Raw genomic sequence first — 20,156 nt, 5'->3', positions numbered from 1 at the left:
CCTCCTCGGTGCACAGATTCTCTCCGGCTGCCTGCAAGGAAGGAGCTTGACCCGTTGCTAGCCACCCCAGGAATGTAGGTGGGGGCAGAGAAATAGGGGCCTCACCCACAAAGCTCTATTAACACCTTCCCTCCTTCCACTCTGCCTCCAACCCTACCTCAACCCCCTCCTGCATCCCTCCCTCATACCCACTTCCCTAATTTCCTCATTTTCCTTCCTCCACCAACTCCTCCCTTCCCACATCTTCACTCTCCCTCTTCATTCTTCCCCGCCCTCACCAACATGGCGGAGCTTTCTGCCCTCACTAAGATGTCGGGACAGGAGGTTTGGGGGTTGGAGGTACTACTCCCTTACTAAGATGGCGGAGTTCCCGGCCCTCACTAAGATGTCGGGACGGGGGTGCGGTTGGAGGTTCATGTCCTTATTAAGATGGCAGAGTTCCCTGTCCTCACTAAGATGGTGGGGTGTTGGTAGGGGGGAGTGTTTAATCCTCTGCCCTTACTAAGATGCCGGAATATACCCTCACTAAGATGGCGGGCATGGAGGCGGAAGCTTCCCAGTCCTTACTAAGATGGCGAAGTACACGCCCCTCACTAAGATGGCGGGCGGAGGGGGGAGAAAGCTTCCCTGTCTTTACTAAGATGGCGGAGAACCCTACCTCAACTAAAATGGTGGGAATGAGGGGGAAGGTTCTCTGCCCTTACTAAGATGGCGGAGTTCCCGCCCCTGACTAAAATGGAGAGGTAGCGGTTGGACGAGGAGGGTTCCCTGCCCTCACTAAGATGGCGGTGATCCTTGCGCTCACTGAGATGGCGTTGAATCCTAGCCCGGCCGCTGGGAGGAGGAAGAGTGGGGCGGGGCGACCGAACGTCACGCGAGCGCGACGAAGGTTCAGGAGGACGTAGGCGGCGCGCGGCCCGGCTCGCGGGGGTTCCAGGAACGGCAGGTGCGGCGCGCGAGGGGGTGGGGGTCGGTGGGTCACCGTCACCTGACAACGGGGCGCGCGGGGGTGGGGGGGGCGGACGGTCACCAGGTAACGGGGGCGGGGTAAGAAAAACAAGTGCCTGGTGGGTGGGGTGGGGGGGAAGAAAGGGTTACCTGGCAACCGCAGGGGTGTCGAGATAAGCAACAAGGTTCACCTGACAACTGGGGGGGGGGTAACCATTGGCAACGGGAGAGGAGGAGGAAGGGTCAACGGTCACCTAGCAACGAGGCTGAGCAAGGGTCATGACCCCTCACCCCGTCTCTATCGCTATCTATCTCTCTCTCTATCTCTATCTATCTCTCTCTCTCTCTCTATCTCTATCTATCTCTCTATCTATCTATCTCTATCTATCTATCTATCTATATCTATCTATCTATCTATCTATCTCTCTATCTCTATCTCTATCTCTATCTCTATCTCTATCTCTATCTCTATCTCCCTGGCCCAAGTGGCTTTTCAATGTTGCCCACGCGCACCTGCCCAGCCACTTTCACCCCTGGGTGCAAAGGTCGTTCCCTCGGCAACACCACCCACCCTCCCACCCTTGCACCCTCCGCGCCTGGGGCAAGATCACCCCTCAACCACCAGGGTCCTCGACTTCGCTCGCCCTCCCTCCGGTCACCGAGACGCTCCTGTAGCCTCAAGGACGCCTCCCCTCACGTTCTCGACTCCTGCCGCTTACTTGTTGGCCCCCCGCCGTTCGGATCCCCTGGTGGCGAAGGTCAAGCCTGGGGGAAATGTGTACCTCTACTCCCCCCCCCCCATCCCTCCCGCCGGCTCGTTCCCGGTTCGAGGGGCCCGGGCACGTGCGGGGAGGAGAGGAGGGTCCGTCAAGCCGCTGCGGGTGCCGGGGGTGTGAGGGGGAGCCGGAGGTGCAGCTTGGTGTGATCCTGGTTTGGGCCGCCCCCCCCCCCACCGTGGAGCTTCGTGCTCAGTTCTCGGCGGGGTGTCGGGGTTAGGCCGAGTGTCGCCGACGCATGCCGGGAGATCTGCTCTGTGGCTGAAAACGCCTGCAAGTTAGGGTGAGATGTATACAGACGTTAAACGAGCAGCACAATATCGGCGAGGCCCGGCCGTGGATCGGGAGACCGCTTCGCCGAGCACCTACGCTCTGTCCGCCAGGGAAAGCAGGATCTCCCAGTGGCCACACATTTTAATTCCACGTCCCATTCCCATTCTGACATGTCCATCCACGGCCTCCTCTACTGTAAAGATGAAGCCACACTCAGGTTGGAGGAACAACACCTTATTTTCCGTCTGGGTAGCCTCCAACCTGATGGCATAAACACTGACTTCTCTAACTTCCGGAAATGCTGCCCCACTCCCCTTCGTACCCCATCTGTTATTTCCCTCTCTCACCTCATCTCCTTGCCGGCCCATCACCTCCTCCTGGTGCTCCTCCCCCCCTTCCCTTTCTCCCGTGGCCTTCTGTCCTCCCCTATCAGACTCCCCCCACTTTTCCAGCCCCATATCTCCTTCACCCGTCAACTTCCCAGCTCTTTACTTCACCCCCACCCCACCCCGTCCTGGTCTCACCCATCACCTCGTGTGTGTCTCCCTCTCCTCCCCGCTGCACCTTTTAAATTTACTCCTCAGCTTTCTCTCCCCCCCCCAACAAAGTCCTGCCAGAGGCTCTCAGCCTGAGACGTCGACTGTTCGCTCTTGTCCAAAGATGCTTTCCAGCCTGCCGAGTCCCTCTGGCATTTTGTGTGTGTGTTGGTCTGGATCTCCAGCACCTGCAGGTCCTCTCCTGCTTTCCGGGTCGCTTCCCGCCGGGCTGGGGAGAGATGGGGCAGCCCGCACGAAATGCTGGAGGCCACCCAGACAGAATATGAGGCGTTGCTCCACCGACTGACCGGGGCGGTGGGGGACTGGGGTAGCAGAGGAGGCCCGAAGCAACTCGCATCGGGAGATGCACAAAATGCTGGTGGAGCGTTTCTGTGTGTGCATGTGTGTGTGTCTCGCTTGGATGTCCAGCACCCGCAGATTTTCCCCTTCGCTGGGAGATCCTGCGTCGGGTCTCGCCGATACACGGGAGGGTCTCACCGGGACCCCACCGGAAGCTGGAGATGACCCTGACAGGCCCACAGGAGAAGTGTCGCCCTGAATGACGCAGAGGGAGGAGGGGCCGGGGGCAGGGGCCACGTTTGCAGAGCGATGTGAGGCTTCGACAGGGTCGGCAGCCAGTGTCTCTTGCCACAGGACCGAAATGCCAAACGTCAGGGGGTGCACATTTGAGGTGGCGGGGAGGGCGGTTAGTTTAAACACAGGAAACCTAGAGCACAATACAGGCCCTTCGGCCCACAAAGCTGTGCCAAACACGTCCCTACCTTAGAACTACCTAGGCTTTACCCATAGTCTCTATTTTTCTAAGCTCCATGTATCCATCCAGGATTCTCATAAAAGACTCTATCGTATCCCCCTCCACCACCGCTGCCGGCAGCCCATTCCACGCACCCACCACTCTCTGCGTAAAAAACTTACTCCTGACATCTCCTCTGTACCTACTTCCAAGCACCTTAAAACTGTGCCCTCTCATGTCAGCCATTCCAGCCCTGGGGAAAAGGCCTCTGATCCACACGATCAATGCCTCTCATCACCTTATACACCTCCATCAGGTCACCTCTCATCCTCCGCTGCTCCAAGGAGAAAAGGCCAAGTTCACTTAACCTATTCTCATAAGGCATGCTCCCCAATCCAGGCAACATCCTTGTAAATCTCCTCTGCACCCTTTCTATGGTTTCCACATCCTTCCTGTAGTGAGGTGACCAGAACTGAGCACAGTACTCCAAGTGGGGTCTGACCAGGGTCCTATACAGCTGCAACATTACCTCTCAGCCCCTAAATTCAATCCCATGGTTGATGAAGGCCAATACACCGTATGCCATCTTAACCACAGAGTCAAGCTGTGTAGCAGATTTGAGTGTCCTGTGGGGTCGGACTGCATAAAGGAGGTTTTGTTTCACACGGAGGGTGGAATGCACTACGAGAGGCGCTGGCGGACGGGGGGGGGGCAGGTATCACAGAGGAGTTTTGAGAGGATCTTCGACCGGCGCATGGGGCGGATCGAAGGAAGCTGCAGGGCGTTGTAAATTTAGCCAGCTCCATCTTGGGCACTAGCCTACAAAGTACCCAGGACATCTTCAAGGAGTGGTGATTCTGAAAGGCAGCGTCCATCATTAAGGACCTCCAGCACCCAGGGCATGTCCTTTTCTCACCATCAGATAGGAGATACAGAAGCCTGAAGGCACACACTCAGCGATTCAGGAACAGCTTCTTCCCCTCTGCCGTCTGATTCCTAAATGGACATTGAACCCCTGAACACTACCTCCCTTTTTTATTATTTCTATTTTTGCATAATTTTTAATTTAACTGTTTAATATACATATATTTATATATTTTTTTCAATATTAGCACATGCTGCAGGGGTCCCCAACCTTTTTTGCACCGCGGACCGGTTTAATATTAACAATATTCTTGTGGACTGGCCGACCAGGGGTCGGAGGGGGGTGTTCAAGCAGGGTTAAACTCACCTCAACATATCTTTTACAGTTAGGGTTGCCAACTTTCTGACTCCCAAATAAGGGACAAAAGTAGCAGTCAAATCCTGGAACACTTTACCCCAGGAAAGACGACCATGACCACGAAGTCTTACGCGGGCACCTGTGTGCACATGTGTGACGTGCAGATTTATTTCCTACAAATGGGCTTTGGCTTAATCTTCCCGATTCTGTTAAGTGAAACTACACTGTACATACATTATTTCTACTTTATATGGACTGTGTATTTATCATATCATTCCTGCTTTTACTATACGTTAGTGTTAGTTTTGGTTTGATGCGTTATTTGTTATGATTTGGCGGGTTATTTCAAGTTCCAACAGTGGGCGTGACAGGGAATGAGGAAAGGTGCAGATGACTCGTATCGTTTCGTGTCGCCAAATCACACCGTTTCCTCGCGGCCCGGTAGCACGTACTTTGGGGCCCGGTGGTTGGGGAGCGCTGACGTATTGCACTGCTCTGCTGCCACTAGGTTAACGGATCTCGCGACGTGTGCCGGTGGTATCAGACCTGATTCGGGGATGCGCGGGGAATGGGGAGGGTTGTGGGTCACGGGCAGAAGGAGGGGATCCGGTATAACGCGACGCTGTGGCCTGGCGCTGACGCCGTGGGCCGGAAGCCCTGGTCGTGCGCTGCGCGCTTTGAGAGTCCCGAGTGAGAGGAGGTGGGGGAGCCACCGGGTCCTGACCTCCAGGGCTGCCTGTCCCTTCCACCTGGGTTCCTCTCACTTTCTCCCGGCTCCCCAAGACCGTGCTGTGCAGGCCCAGGGGTACAGTCCGGTGGGGCTGGAAGGCGGGAATGCGTCGGGGAATTTTTTTTAAAAACGTGTGATTCGCCTCGAGACGCAAGGCGCGTCGAGGTACAGAACCTGCACAGGACAGGAGGGCCCGATGCTCGGCAGCTGGGTTATTGAACCCCTCCCGCACCCGGTAACCTGGCCGCCGGGCGTACGATCATGGCCCTCTGTCGACGCAGCCTGTCCGCTTCACGGTCCGAGCGTGCGGTGCGTCCGGAGAATGCTCTCCTGCCGTCACGTGCGGCGATCTGTCATGCCGTCGCCCTCCCAGTCAGGATCGGGCTGAATGTCACCGGCCGGCGTTGCGAAGTTTGCTGTTCTGTTGGCGGCAGTACGGAGCAGTAAAAAAACGATGAATTAACGGTAAGAGTTATACGTGAGAAAGAGGAAATTCAGTAAGTGGTGCAAAGAGCAGAGGGGAAAATGTAGTGAGGTGGTGCTCACGGGTTCAATGTCCATTCGGGAATCGGACGGCGGAGGGGAAGAAGCTGTTCCTGAATCGCTGAGTGTGTGCCTTCAGGCTCCTGTACCCCCTCCCTGATGGTAACAGTGAGAAGAGGGCACGTCTTGGGTGCTGCGGGTCCTTAATGATGGGCGCCGCCTTTTTCCGATCCCGTGCGGCGGCCACCTCTGTTCCGGACAGAATCCAACCCCACTTGCGAGGGCCTTCGGTGCCCTACCGATTTCCCCGTGAAACGTGGCCCGCCCTCGTGCCTTCTTTGTCAAGTGCATCGATAACGTTTTGGGGGCCCCCAGGACAGATCCCCAGAGAGGCTGACACCCTAGGAAGGTGAGACTGCGCGCCCTCTCCACTTCTGATCCTGGTGTGCATTTACCTTGGCCTTCCTCTGACCTCCCTCGCCACCAAGGTGTGTTCGCCCAGAGAACTGCGGTACGCTTTTTTAAAAACAATGTTTTCGCATTTTCTTTTTCACACCGTTCTCTGTGAACCCTACAGGTGGCGGTGGGTGAAAATCCCAGGAGGTTCTGATATTACTCAAACCTCCCCATCTGGCACCAGTCAAAGTCTTCTTTCTTTATCAATCTTTTTATTAATTTTAAAAAAGTACATATATACAAACAAGAAGAGAATTATTCCAAATATCTATATCCGTAACAATACATGTAAAAGGTAAAACCAGCATCATCAAGATCATAGATATATTAATCTAATACTGTATAATAAAAAAAATAATCAATTCTCCTCTTATCGTTTCATAAAGAGAAAAAAAAAATGATGGAACTTTTATAATTTATAGAAAAAAAAACAGTATTCGCTATAAACAAAGCCAAAAAAAAAGAAAAAGAGGAAGAAAAAGGGACTGGGCAGCCCATACTGAGAGTAAAGGCAAGAAGAAAGAGAAACTTCCTGATCAAATCCAAAATTTCGAGAAAGTAACTGGAAGAGCAATAAATCAAGCCATCAGAAAATATTGAATGAAAGGTGGCCAGGTTTCTTCAAATTTAAAGGATGTATCAAATGTCCGACTTCTTATTTTCTCTAAACTTAGAACATAATGGAGGAAAGCAGATAAAAAGCAGGAGCCCAGTCAAAGTCGCCTATATCACATTTCTTCCCCTGTTCTGACATCTGACCTGAACAACAGCTGAACCTCTTGACCGTGCCTGCGTGCTGTTATGCATTGAGTTGTTGCCAGCTGATTGGCTGGTCGGATATTTGCATTGATATTTGCATTTGCTACCTGATAAAGTGGCCACTGAGTGTTGGGAAAGGCCACGATATGATGAAGGGCCCCCAGCCCACCCTGATCATGGGCTGTTTGTCCCATTCCCACTATGGAGGGAGTGCATACCAGGGCCCCCAGGCTCACCCCCACCCCCCGAGCCGTCAGTCTGATCGTCGTCCTTTCACGACCCCTCTCCGTCCCCTACTATCATCACAGCGATATTTGATTCTGCGCTTCCCGCTCCCTGGATTACAAATCGATAGTAAATATTAAAAATTTAAATTATAAATCATAAATAGAAAAGAAAAAGTAAGGAAGTGCAAAAAAAAACTGGGAGACAGGTCTGGATATTTGGAGGGTACGGCCCAGATCCGGGTCAGGATCCGTTCAGCAGTCTTATCACAGTCGGAAAAAATCTGTTCCCAAATCTGGCCGTACGAGTCTTCAAGCTCCTGAGCCTTCTCCCCGAGGGAAGAGGGAGGAAAATTGTGTTGGCTGGGTGGGTCATGGCCTTGATTATCCTGGCAGCACTGCTCCGACAGCGTGCAGTGTAAAGTGAGTCCAAGGACGGGAGATTGGTTTGGGTGATGTGCTGGGCTGTGTTCACGATCTTCTGCAGCTTCTTCCGGTCTTGGACAGGACAACTTCCATACCAGGTTATGATGCACCCTAGAGGAATGCTTTCTACGGTGCATCTATAAAAATTAGTGAGGGTTTTAGGGGACAGGTCAAATTTCTTTAGCTTTCTCAGGAAGTAAAGGCGCTGGTGGGCCTTCTTGGCAGTGGACTCTGCTTGGTTGGACCAAGTCAGGTCATTTGTGATATTGACCCCGAGGAACTTAAAGCTTTTGACCTGTTCCACTTGCGCACCACCGATGTAAATTGGGTCGTGCGGTCCGCTACTCCTTCTGAAGTCAACAACCAATTCCTTCATCCTGCTGACGTTGAGGGATAGGTTATTGTCTTCGTACCATGACACCAGGTTCCTAATTTCCTCGATTATTTTCATATTTACACAGCCCTCTGCAAAAGTCTGAGACACACAAGTGAATAGCTGGGGAGCCTAGGTCTTTAGCACTGAACTGCATTTGTCAACGTGGAGCGGAGAGCGCGTCTGTGAGTCTGGCGGGAGCGAGAGGATGTTGGGAGTGGCGAGGGTGGAGGGCCTCGGGTGGGGTTCGTGACTGGAGGCGGCATCAAAGGTTTCGGGGAGAGGTCGGGGAGCGGGACTGAGGACGGGGAGAAAGGATCGGCCGTGATGGGATGGCGGAACAGACTCGATGGGCCGAACGGCCGAATTTTGGTCCGGTGGGTGTGGGACAGATGGCAGAGAAGGAGTGTCGGGTGGGGAGGTGGTGTGGGTGCAGGCACACCCAGCACTGAGACACCAGACAGGGTCAATGGTTTACCAACCATTGCAGAACGTCTCTCTGGTGCTTCCCGCTCCCTCCTCCCTTTCCCCCAACCGCGATCCCCCTCTCCCTGTCCCCCCCCCCACTCTCCGTCCACAACAGAGACCCGTACCAGAATCAGGTTTATCATCGCTCACGTACGTCAGGAAATTAGTTGTTTTGCAACAGCGCAGTGCAATACGTAAAATCACTACAGTACTGTGCAAAAGTCTTAGGCACCCCAGAAATATGTGTGTGTGTGTGTGTGTGTATGTGTATGTGTATGTATGTGTGTGTGTGTGTGTGTGTGTGTGTGTGTGTGTGTGTGTGTGTGTATGTGTATGTATGTGCATGCGTCCAACACTTTTGCAAAGGTGTGTGTGTGAGTATGTGTGTACGCGCCTAAAGGCTGATTTACACTTGTGCGTACTCGCTTACGCAAGTTGTGAGCATTTATACTTGTGCGTTGGTGTGTCTGCGTCGCTCTGCAATTCACCACCAAAACGCTAGTTGGCGGTGGGGTTTCTATGCCACTGTGTCGAGTTTCTTCGTGCTGAGTTTCAAGATGGAGAAACTCAAACTCCAAACAATGGCGACTGAAACTGAAGGAGGGTGAATTTTCTGTGCTTGTCCGGCCACTGAGAGACATGGACGAGGAAATGCGTTTCAAATACTTTCCAATGTCGGCAGGTAGATTTGACAATTTGGTTCATCATCTCCAACCATTTATTTCTCATCAGTGTACGCACAGTGACTGGCAATCACCATTCGAGTTTTAGCTTCGGGTGGCAGTCAACAGGCTGTAGCAGCTAGCTACAAACGGCTGTCAAGCACAGGGTCCTCCATAATTTCGGAGGTCTGTGAAGCTTTATGGAAATCATTGCAGCCAGAGTTCCTTCCCTGCCCTTCAGTCACCCAATGGGAAGCTCTTGAGGTGTCAGGAGGGAATGCCATGCTACCAAGCGGACCAATCACAGTTGTTGTGGTCTGCGTCGCCGTGACGCGTAGTTACATTTTGGGAGAGGTGTGTGTCAGGCTATGGTGTAAGGTACGCGGCTACAGCGTAAATTTGACGCAGAAGTATAAGTTGGCCTTCGGACCTCGGCACAGTACTGTATAGGTAGATACTTTATTTATCCCAAAGGAAGTTACACTGTCACATCAGCATTACAAGTGCACAGATATACAAATATTAGACGAGCAGCAGAGAGAATTGAAAACGTTATCTCAAACAGTAACAGGAGGGGGAGTCTCTTCCCCAACTATCAGTTGACAGATTATCATTTAAATGGTGAAAGATTGCAGCATGCTGTTGTGCAGAGGGACTTGGGAGTGTTTGTTCATGAAAAGCAAAAAGTTGGCTTGCAGGTTCAGCAGGTTATTAAGAAGGCGAGGGGGATGTTGTTCTTCATTGCTAGAGGGATTGAATTGAAGAGCAGGGAGGTGATGCTGCAACTGTACAGGGTACTGGTGAGGCCGCACCTGGAGTACTGTGTGCAGTTCTGGTCTCCTTACCTGAGGAAGGATAGACTGGCTTTGGAGTCGGTGCGGAGGAGGTTCACCAGGTTGATTCCAGGGATGAAGGGGTTAACCTACGACAGGAGTCCCCAACCTTTTTCGCACTGCGGATCGGTTTCATATTGACAATATTCTTGCGGACCGGCCGACTGGTGCGGGGGGTGGGTTGCCAACGGAGAAGAGTAGCAGTGCAGTCAAGTACGCTGGGTTTACCCCGAGAAAGACTACAATTACCATGAAGCCGTGCGTGGGCACCAGTGCGCATGCGTGTACGATTCCCACCCCCCCCAATTGTTTTTGGCGATTCTCTTCAGAGGAGGGGGGTGGTGGGGGGTGTTAATCACGACCGGAATATCGGTGATGAGTGGCTAATACACTCAATTTCCTTTCTAAAAGGGTTTATCTAACGAATTTAATATTAAACACACAGCACATATTTTCCTTGCATGAATATAGTGATAAGTCAGTTATCGGGAGGACAGGGGAGTTTGAAGTAAGTGTTGAACGAGCTTCCAGTAGAATTGGTAAAGGCAGGTTTGATATTATCATTTAAAGAAAAATTGGACAGGTATATGGACAGGAAAGGAATGGAGGGTTATGGGCTGAGTGCAGGTCGGTTGGACTAGGTGAGAGTAGCGTTCGGCATGGACTGGAAGGGCAGAGATGGCCTGTTTCCGTGCTGTAATTGTTATATGGTTTTATAAGTCAATAGCATCATAACATTTTAAGTAACGTTTAGATATTAAACACACAGCACATATTTTCCCCGTATGAACATATAAAATCATTGCAACGCACCAATGTCACTGAATCAGAGGGAGCCCAGGGCTGGTTTCCTTGCAACAAGACGGTCCCATCGAGGGGTGACGGGAGACAGTGATACTCGAAGGGGGTTCCTTGTGTCCAGTCTATTATGCAATTTAGTTTTCGTCGCATTCATTGCAGAGATACGTTGGAAATGGAAGCAACGTTTTCAGTGCTTTCGTGGCTATCTCAGGATATTGAGCCTTGACTTTGATCCAGAATGCCGACAGAGATGTTATGTCAAACATACTTTTCAGCCTGCCGTCATTTGCAAGCTCGAGGAGTTGATCTCTTTCCCGCGCTGACATGGATGACGCGCGGGTAATGACCTGCATGCGTAATGGCTCTACAGTGGGCGTGACAGGGAATGAGGAAAGGTGCAGCTGACTCATATCACTTCCTCGTGGCCCGGTAGTGTATGCTTTGCGGCCCGGTACCGGTCTGCGGCCCAGTGGTTGGGGACCGCTGACCTACGAGGAGAGTTTGAGTCGCCCGGGACTATACTCTGGAATTCAGAAGAACGAGAGGTGATCTTACAGAAATGTACAAAGTTTTGAAAGGGATAGATAAGAGAGAAGTAGGAAAGTTGTTTCCATTAGTAGGTGAGACTAAAACTAGGGGACATTGCCTCAAGATTTGGGGAGAAGATTTAGGACGGAGATGAGGAGAAACTGCTTTTCCCTGAGAGTGGTGAATCTGTGGAATTCTCTGCCCAGGGAAGCAGTTGAGGCTTCTTCACGAAATATATTTAAGATACAGTTAGATAGATTTTTACATAGTAGGGGAATTAAGGCTTACGGGGAAAGGGCAGGTAGATGGAGCTGAGTTTACGGACAGATCAGCCATGATCTTACTGAATGGCGGGGCAGCTCGATGGGCCGGATGGCCAACTCCTGCTCCTATTTCTAATGTTCTTGTGACTCATTATAGAGCCTAACGGCCGAGGGTAAGAACAACCTGACTCAGCGCTGTTTGGAGCAGTGACGTTGTCTCAGTCTATCACTGCATGTGCTCCTCTGTTCAGCCAAGATGGCGTGCAGAGGGTGGGAAACCCTCTGTACTTTGACTGCAGCCCAGTGTTATGTACTTTGGGACACATTTACTTGCAACTGTGAGATACTGTGCAGACAGACCGGGAAAGGGAGGTCATTGAGGAGTGTGGCTCATTCTTTGCGGGGCAGGGCGGGTGGGGAGGGGGAGAGGCTATTTTTCTTGTGGTATGTACGGCGAGAATGCGAATCCGACTGAGGGGCAGTTACGAACTTGAAAGAATCATCGGCTCTCAGCCTGTAGCCGCCTGCAGCTTCCGTTGACTTTTAAGACCTGCAAGGTGAACGGCGGCTGATCTGGCAAGCAAGGGACTCGAAGGCGCGCGGTTTACCCGGCGGTCAATGTCCACCAACAGCGGGTCAATCCCGTGTGAAAAATCACGCCTCTCTGTGGGGACTCGGGAGCCGTGCGGTGAGAGAGGCCTCGCTGGTCTCCCCGTGCACAAGTAGGATAAAGTAGGGTTGGGGAATGAGGGCCGGCCTTCAGAGTTCGGTCAGCTGGTTCACGTAGCCGGCAGAAGGGAAACCAGTAACGGAACGAGGAGTAGAGTTTTAATAGATTTGAAATGTCAACAAATACACTTCAAAAACTTCTATAGATGTACTGTGGAGAGTATTCTGTCAGGCTGATCACTGTCTGGTATGGGGGGACCGAAAGAAGCTGCAGAGGGTTGTAAATCTAGTCGGCTCCATCTTGGACGCTAGCCTACAAAGTACCCAGGGCATCTTCAGGGAGCGGTGTCTCAGAAAGGCAACGTCCAATATTAAGGACCTCCATCACCCAGGGCATGTCCTTTTCACACTGTTACCATCAGGTCGGAGGTACAGAAGCCTGAAGCCACACACTCAGCGATTCAGGAACAGCTTCTTCCCCTCTGCCGTCCGATTCCTAAATGGACTTTGAACCCATGAACACTACTTCACTTTTTAAAAAATATGTATTACAAGTTTTTGCAAGCTTTTTAATCTATTCAATACACATATACTGTAATTGATTTTTCTTCTGCATTATGCATTGCATTGAACTGCTGCTGCTAATTTTTATGGCACGCACCGGTGATAGTAAATTTGGTGCTGGCACAGCTGTGGGGAAAGTGTGGTGCGGGGAGGAAGTGAGGTACCAGGCCACGGCGTAGTAGACTGTGAGGTCGAGCTGTCCGCCTTATCGTACGAGGGGACCGTCCGGTGGGCCTATAACGGCGGGGTGGGAGCCGTCCCGGAGCCTGGCGGGACGTGCTGTCAGGCTCTTTGTATCTTCTGCCCGATGGGAGGGTTGTTGGGGGGGGGGGAAGCGGGAGAAGGGAGACTATCCAGGTGTCCTTGATCACTGGGGCAGCGGTCAGTGGAGGCCGGTTTTTACCATGAGCTGAGCTGGGTCTGTGACTCCCTGCGGTTTCCCGCGCTCACGGGCGGAGCGGTCGCCGCGGCAAGTCGTGATGCTTCCGGAAGCTGGGAGGTGCGAGGGCAGATGGGTGGCCTGTGTACCGGGCGGGCGACAGCCCCCCAGCCCACCCCTCCCCGGGGCTCTGATAGAGGGGGCTGAAGGCGTTGGTCACAATCCTTCAAGAACGCCGGATTCTGGGATGATTCCCGAGGACTGGAAAATTGCAAATGCCACCCCACCCGGGGAGGGAGGCGCACAGCAGGCAATCCTAGGCCAGTTTGGCCACGTGTTGGGCAGGTGGCCAGGTGGTTAAGGCATTCGTCTAGTGATCTGAAGGTCGCTAGTTCGAGCCTCAGCTGTGGCAGCGTGTTTGTGCCCTTGAGCAAGGCACTTAACCACAGTCCTGATGAAGGCTTCCGGCCCGAAACGTTGACTGATCATTTCCACGGATGCTGCCCGACCTGCTGAGCTCCTCCAGCGTGTTGTGAGTGTTGCTTTGACCCCGGCATCTGCAGAGTGTTTTGTGTTTGCACTGAACCACACATTGCTCTGGTGTCTGTGCGAGGAGTGGGGCCCCACACAGACTTCCAATCGGCGCCTTGTAAGGCATGAAAATGCCCGACGCAGGCCTCTCATGCTCGGAGTCGATGTTCCCTCCCTTGGCCTGACCTCAGTGGTTCAAGTCAAGTCAAGCCAAGTTTATTGTCGTTTCGACCGTAAGCTGCTGGTACGGTACACAGTGAAAACGAAAGAACGTTTCTCCAGGACCATGGTGCTACGTGAAACAACACAAAACTACACTAGACTACGTGAGACAGCACAGGGCTGCACTTGACTACAGACCTACACAGGACTACATGAAGTGCACAAAACCGTGCAGGGCAGTGCGACAATTAAATAAACAAGACCATAGGCTCAGGAGGGGACAAATTACAACATAGGAGGAGGGGGGAGAAGATGGCGGCAGGACAACAGTGCGCGCGACCTCTCCGGTGATGATATCTGTTATCTGTCAAGTAGGGGACCGTGCACAATCCGGATTTGATGGAGACGGACCTGAGAGCACGGAGGAACATCTGGAAAACTTCTGAAATGCCTGTTTCGCTGCCGCTGCTGCTGTGTGGTAACGGGAATCTCCGGAGCGGAAGGCCCCGAAATCCTCGGCTTTGCTTGTTTCAGCTGCCGGGGAGAGGTCGAAGGCGCTCGGCAGAGGATGGCGCTCGGGAGGCTGTATTGGAGATGCTGGTTGGAGGCTCGAAGTTTTCGGACGGACGGACTCAGTGTCGGCTGTGGTCGGCTGCTTCCAATGCATCGGCAAATTGTCGGTGCCTGGAGGTTTATGGCAGGGAGTTTCTCCCTTTTGCTGCCCGCTGTCGGGGACTCGAGGACTTCTGAGACTTTTTTTTTACCGTGCCCATGGTCTGTTCTTTATCAAATTATGGTATTGCTTTGCACTGCTGTAAGTATATGTTATAATTATGTGGTTCTGTCCAGTGTTAGTCTTTGGTTTGTCCTGTTTTCTGTGGTATCACTCCGGAGAAACATTGTATCATTTCTTAATGCATGTCTGCATTTCTAAATGACAATAAAAGAGGACTTTTAAATGCAAATAGCAGGAATTCTGCAGATGCTGGAAACTCAAGCAACATACATCAAAGTTGCTGGTGAACGCAGCAGGCCAGGCAGCATCTCTAGGAAGAGGTGCAGTCGACGTTTCAGGCCGAGACCCTTCGTCAGGACTAACCTGAAACGTCGACTGCACCTCTTCCTACAGATGCTGCCTGGCCTGCTGCGTTCACCAGCAACTTTGATGTATGTTGCATAAAAGAGGACTGAGTGTTCTCATAATGTAATCTAATCTAATAATATTAAATGATGTAGATGTCACTCCAGGCTCTGGGTATTGAGGAGTCTGATGCCCTGGGGGGAAGAAACTGTTACACGGTCTGGTTGTGAGAGCCCGAATACTTTGGTGCCTTTTGCCAGATGGCAGGAAGGAGAAGAGTTTGTATGAGGGGTGCGTGGGCTTTGTGGGTGCAGCGCGTGGTGTAAATGTCTGTAATGGCTGGAGGAGAGACCCCGATGATGTTGGGGTCCGTTATTGAGGAAGGGGTCTCGGGGTACTTGGAGGCACGTGATAAAAGAGGCTGAGGTCAGCGCGCTTTCCTCAAGGGGACTGACGAATCTGCCGGGATCCTTTGAGGAAATGAAAGGCAGGATAGACAAAGGAGAGCTGGTGGACGTTGCTCACTGGGATTTCCGGAAGGCCTTTGACAAGGTGCCACGGATGAGGCTGCTGAACAAGACGAGAGCCCGTGGTGTTTCAGCAAAGGTACGATTACGGAGAGAAGATAGGCTGACTGGCAGGAGGCAAAGAGTGGGGACGAAGGGGGCCTTTTCCGGTGACTTGTAGTGTAGTGCGGGGGTCTGTGTTGTGGGACTGATTGTTTTCACGTTGCCCGTCAATGATCTGGGCGACGGAATCGATGGCTCTGTGGCCAGGTCTGCGCAGGTTGCAGAGTTAAGTGGAGGGGCAGGGGGTGCTGAGGGAGCGGGGTGTCTGCAGAAGGACGGACAGATGGGGAGTACGGGCAAAGTAGTGGCAGATGGATTGTAGTGCTGGGAGGTGGATGGTCAGGTACTTTGGCTGGAGGGATAAAGGTGTAGAGTGTTGTCGTGCTCAAGAGGTTCTGGCACTGTGTGTGTCTCTGTACACCCCCCCGTGCAGAGTGAGACGGAGAGGGAGAGAGGGGTGCCCGTGTCCCTTCGGGTGAGACGGGTGGGGAGGGTGCGAGGCCTCGCCCGCACGTTCCCGCTCTGCGGGATGTGGGACGGGGGGGGGTGTGCGTTTGGAAGGGGAGTTGGTGTCCTTGGGGTGAGATGGTGTGGGTGGGGAGGGAGAGCTGCCTTGCCCTCACAAAGCGTATAGATCACAGAAAGCTACAGCACATCACAGGCCCTTCGGCCCACAGTGTTGTCCCAACCATGTAACCTAGTATAGAATCTGCCTAGATTTACCCTAGTGCATCGTCCTCTGTTTTTCTAAGCTCCACGTACCTAAGAGTCTCTTAAAAGACCCTATTGTACCCGCCTCCACCACCGTTGCCGGCAGCCCATTCCACGCACCCACCACTCTCTGTGTGAAACACATCCCCCCCTTCGACCAATTTCCATCAGCTTAACTCGACGCCCCCCGGTGTCAACCATTACAGCCCCGGGGGAAAACCCTCTGGCCATCCGCACGACCGCTGCCTCACGCTGCCACTCTGTCTGTCTGTCTTCGCCCGTCCCCCCCCACCCGCACTCCCCGCCCGACAGGATGGAGGATCGCAAACTGCCCCGGCACCGGGCGCCCGAGGACGTGCGCCGGCAGAAACGCAAGGAGCTGGACGCCCGGCGCAGCAAGTCACGCATCCGCCTGGGGGCCCACCTGCAGCAGTGGTGCCGGGTGAAGGAGCAGCTCGGATTCCAGCTGCACTCCGACTTCGCCAAGTTCCTCCTCGACAGGTACGGGGGGTCGGGGGGCCTCCAATGGATAGGGGTGAGGGAGAGGTGGAGAAACAGTCTCCCCACGGACGGGGACATGGGGAGGGGGAATGGTGTCGGTACGGACACGGGGAGGGGGAACGGTGTCGGTACGGACACGAGGAGGGGGAACGGTATCGGTGCGGACGGGGACACGGGGAGGGGGAACGGTGTCGGTACGGACGGGGACGGGGGGAGGGGGAACAGTGTCACTACGGACGGGGACACGGGGAGGGGGAACGGTGTCGGTGCGGACGGGGGGAGGGGGAACGGTGTCGGTACGGACGGGGACACGGGGAGGGGGAATCGTGTCGGTACGGACACGGGGAGGGGGAACGGTGTCGGTACGGACGGGGTTATGGGGAGGGGGAACGGTGTCGGTACGGACGGGGACATGGGGAGGGGGAACGGTGTCGGTACGGATGGGGACACGGAAAGGGGGAACGGTGTCGGTGCGGATGGGGACACGGGGAGGGGGAACGGTGTCGGTGCGGACGGGGACACGGGGAGGGGGAACGGTGTCGGTGCGGATGGGGACACGGGGAGGGGGAACGGTGTCGGTACGGACGGGGTTATGGGGAGGGGGAACGGTGTCGGTACGGACGGGGACACGGGGAGGGGGAACGGTGTCGGTACGGACGGGGACACGGGGAGGGGGAATGGTGTCGGTACGGACACGAGGAGGGGGAACGGTGTCGGTGCGGACGGGGACACGGGGAGGGGGAACGGTGTCGGTATGGACACGGGGAGGGGGAACTGTGTCAGTACGGACGGGGGAGGGGGAACGGTGTCGGTGCGGATGGGGACACGGGGAGGGGGAACGGTGTCAGTACGGACGGGGTTATGGGGAGGGGGAACGGTGTCGGTACGGACGGGGACACGGGGAGGGGGAACGGTGTCGGTACAGACGGGGACACGGGGAGGGGGAACGGTGTCGGTGCGGATGGGGACAGGGGGAGGGGGAACGGTGTCGGTACGGACGGGGACGGGGGGAGGGGGAACGGTGTCGGTACGGACGGGGACACGGGGAGGGGGAACGGTGTCGGTACGGACGGGGACACGGGGAGGGGGAACGGTGTCGGTGCGGATGGGGACACGGGGAGGGGGAACGGTGTCGGTACGGACGGGGACGGGGGGAGGGGGAACGGTGTCGGTGCGGATGGGGACACGGGGAGGGGGAACGGTGTTGGTACGGACGGGGACACGGAAAGGGGGAACGGTGTCGGTGCGGATGGGGACACGGGGAGGGGGAACGGTGTCGGTACGGATGGGGACACGGAAAGGGGGAACGGTGTCGGTGCGGATGGGGACACGGGGAGGGGGAACGTTGTCGGTACGGACGGGGACACGGGGAGGGGGAACGGTGTCGGTACGGACGGGGACACGGGGAGGGGGAACGGTGTCGGTACGGATGGGGACACGGAAAGGGGGAACGGTGTCGGTACGGATGGGGACACGGAAAGGGGGAACGGTGTCGGTACGGACGGGGACACGGGGAGGGGGAACGGTGTCGGTACGGACGGGGACGGGGGGAGGGGGAACGGTGTCGGTGCGGATGGGGACACGGGGAGGGGGAACGGTGTCGGTACGGACGGGGACACGGAAAGGGGGAACGGTGTCGGTGCGGATGGGGACACGGGGAGGGGGAACGGTGTCGGTACGGACGGGGACGGGGGAGGGGGAACGGTGTCGGTACGGACGGGGACACGGGGAGGGGAAACGGTGTCGGTACGGATGGGGACACGGAAAGGGGGAACGGTGTCAGTGCGGATGGGGACACGGGGAGGGGGAACAGTGTCGGTACGGACGGGGACACGGGGAGGGGAAACGGTGTAGGTGCGGACGGGGACACGGGGAGGGGGATCGGTGTCGGTGCGGATGGGGACACGGGGAGGGGGAACGGTGTCGGTGCTGATGGGGACACGGGGAGGGGGAACGGTGTCGGTACGGACGGGGACGGGGGGAGGGGGAACGGTGTCGGTACGGACGGGGACGGGGGGAGGGGGAACGGTGTCGGTGCGGATGGGGACACTGGGAGGGGGAACGGTGTCGGTACGGACGGGGACGGGGGGAGGGGGAACGGTGTCACTACGGAGGGGGACGGGGGAGGGGGAACGGTGTCGGTGCGGATGGGGACACTGGGAGGGGGAACGGTGTCAGTACGGACGGGGGGAGGGGGAACGGTGTCATTGCGGACGGGGACGGGGGAGGGGGAACGGTGTCACTGCGGACGGGGACGGGGGGAGGGGGAACGGTGTCGGTATGGACGGGGACACGGGGAGGGGGAACTGTGTCCCGGAGTCACCCATGACTTCTGCCGCGCTGATGGATCATTGCGGGACGTGGCTGTGTCCAGTCGGCCCTGTCGGTCCTGCTCTGCCAGAACTGCGTGTCGTCCATCCCCTCTCAACACTGTTCTCTTTCCTCCACAGCTACGCCTCGCTGTCGGCCCCGACGTCGTGCTCAGGTGGGTACGGTGAGTTGGCCGCTCGGTGAGGCCGAGGTCTTTCTGTCCTCTCCCCTCCCCTCTGCCTGCTTGCCTGTCACACGGCCGAACAGGAGTAACAAAGAGGAGCAGGTGGCCAACTTTTGACTGCGCGGTGCAGGGAAAGGTCCCTCGGCGCAGTGTGGGCTGTCAGAGTAGTTATTGCAGAGTTAAACCCGTTCGGTGCGGAGGGGCCGCTGCGCAGGGTCGGACCAGGCTACAGAGGCTTGCAAACACAGCCGGCTCCAGCACGGGCACCCCCCGCCACCCAGCAGTCGGGGCAGCGTCTCAGAAAGGCTTGTGTGTTGTGTGTTCTTCTACTCTGTTTATGACCCTCATAATCATATATACCTCTGCCCAGGTCACGCTTCCCCTCTAATCTCCTACGTTCAGAAGAATTAGATTTATAAGCCCTGATAAAATGTCTCAGCCCGAAACGTCGACTGTTCACTCTTTTCCGCAGATGCTGCCGAGCCGGCTGAGTTCCTCCGGCATTTTGTCTGTGTTGCTTTGGATCTCCAGGGTCTGCAGATTGTTTGTGACGGGATGTTTGTGGGACAGCTTCTTTCCCTCCGCCGTCAGATTTATTAAAGGCACACCTCACTAGTTCCGCTCTCTTTTACCTCCATGCATTTAATTTAGTTTTCAAACGTTTATTTCTGATTGTCATGTTTGGTATATTTTTTTATCCGCTGCACAACAGCGGATCTCGCGGCACGTGCCAGTGATATTAAACCCGGTTCTGATTCCGGTCGAGCTGGCCTCCTCCTGCCTGTCTGCCCCGTACCCATACCCGGCATTTCCTTGCACGCTCGTTTGCGTCTCTGTCGTCCTTTGCGCTCCCCCCCCCCCCGATTGTATCTGACTCTGGCACCGGCGTATTCCAGGCACCAGCCCTCTCAAAGCCCTGCCCCACACTGCCACCCTGAACTGACCCCTACCCACACCCCCTCCAACCCAGCCACTCAGCT

The 20,156-nt window shown here is 55.1% G+C and overlaps 1 protein-coding gene across 2 annotated transcripts in view; it reads left to right on the top strand.

Moving 5' to 3' along the window:
- The first annotated feature begins 857 nt into the window (after positions 1 to 857).
- The window catches only part of LOC134339937 (zinc finger protein 692-like), a 72,772-nt gene continuing 53,473 nt past the window's right edge, over positions 858 to 20,156 (top strand). The window contains exons 1-3 of one of the 2 annotated variants that reach the window (XM_063036724.1): positions 858 to 946; positions 16,494 to 16,682; positions 19,133 to 19,176. In XM_063036724.1, the coding sequence (XP_062892794.1) occupies positions 16,495 to 16,682; positions 19,133 to 19,176 (232 nt within the window). In that variant the 5' untranslated portion in view covers positions 858 to 946; position 16,494. The remainder of the gene's footprint in view (positions 947 to 16,493; positions 16,683 to 19,132; positions 19,177 to 20,156) is intronic. The other variant, XM_063036725.1, reaches the window with a different exon arrangement.

Source organism: Mobula hypostoma, chromosome 31, assembly GCF_963921235.1.
Source record: "Mobula hypostoma chromosome 31, sMobHyp1.1, whole genome shotgun sequence".
NCBI classification, from domain to species: Eukaryota; Metazoa; Chordata; class Chondrichthyes; order Myliobatiformes; family Myliobatidae; genus Mobula; species Mobula hypostoma.
This window is presented reverse-complemented; position numbering and strand designations above follow the sequence as displayed.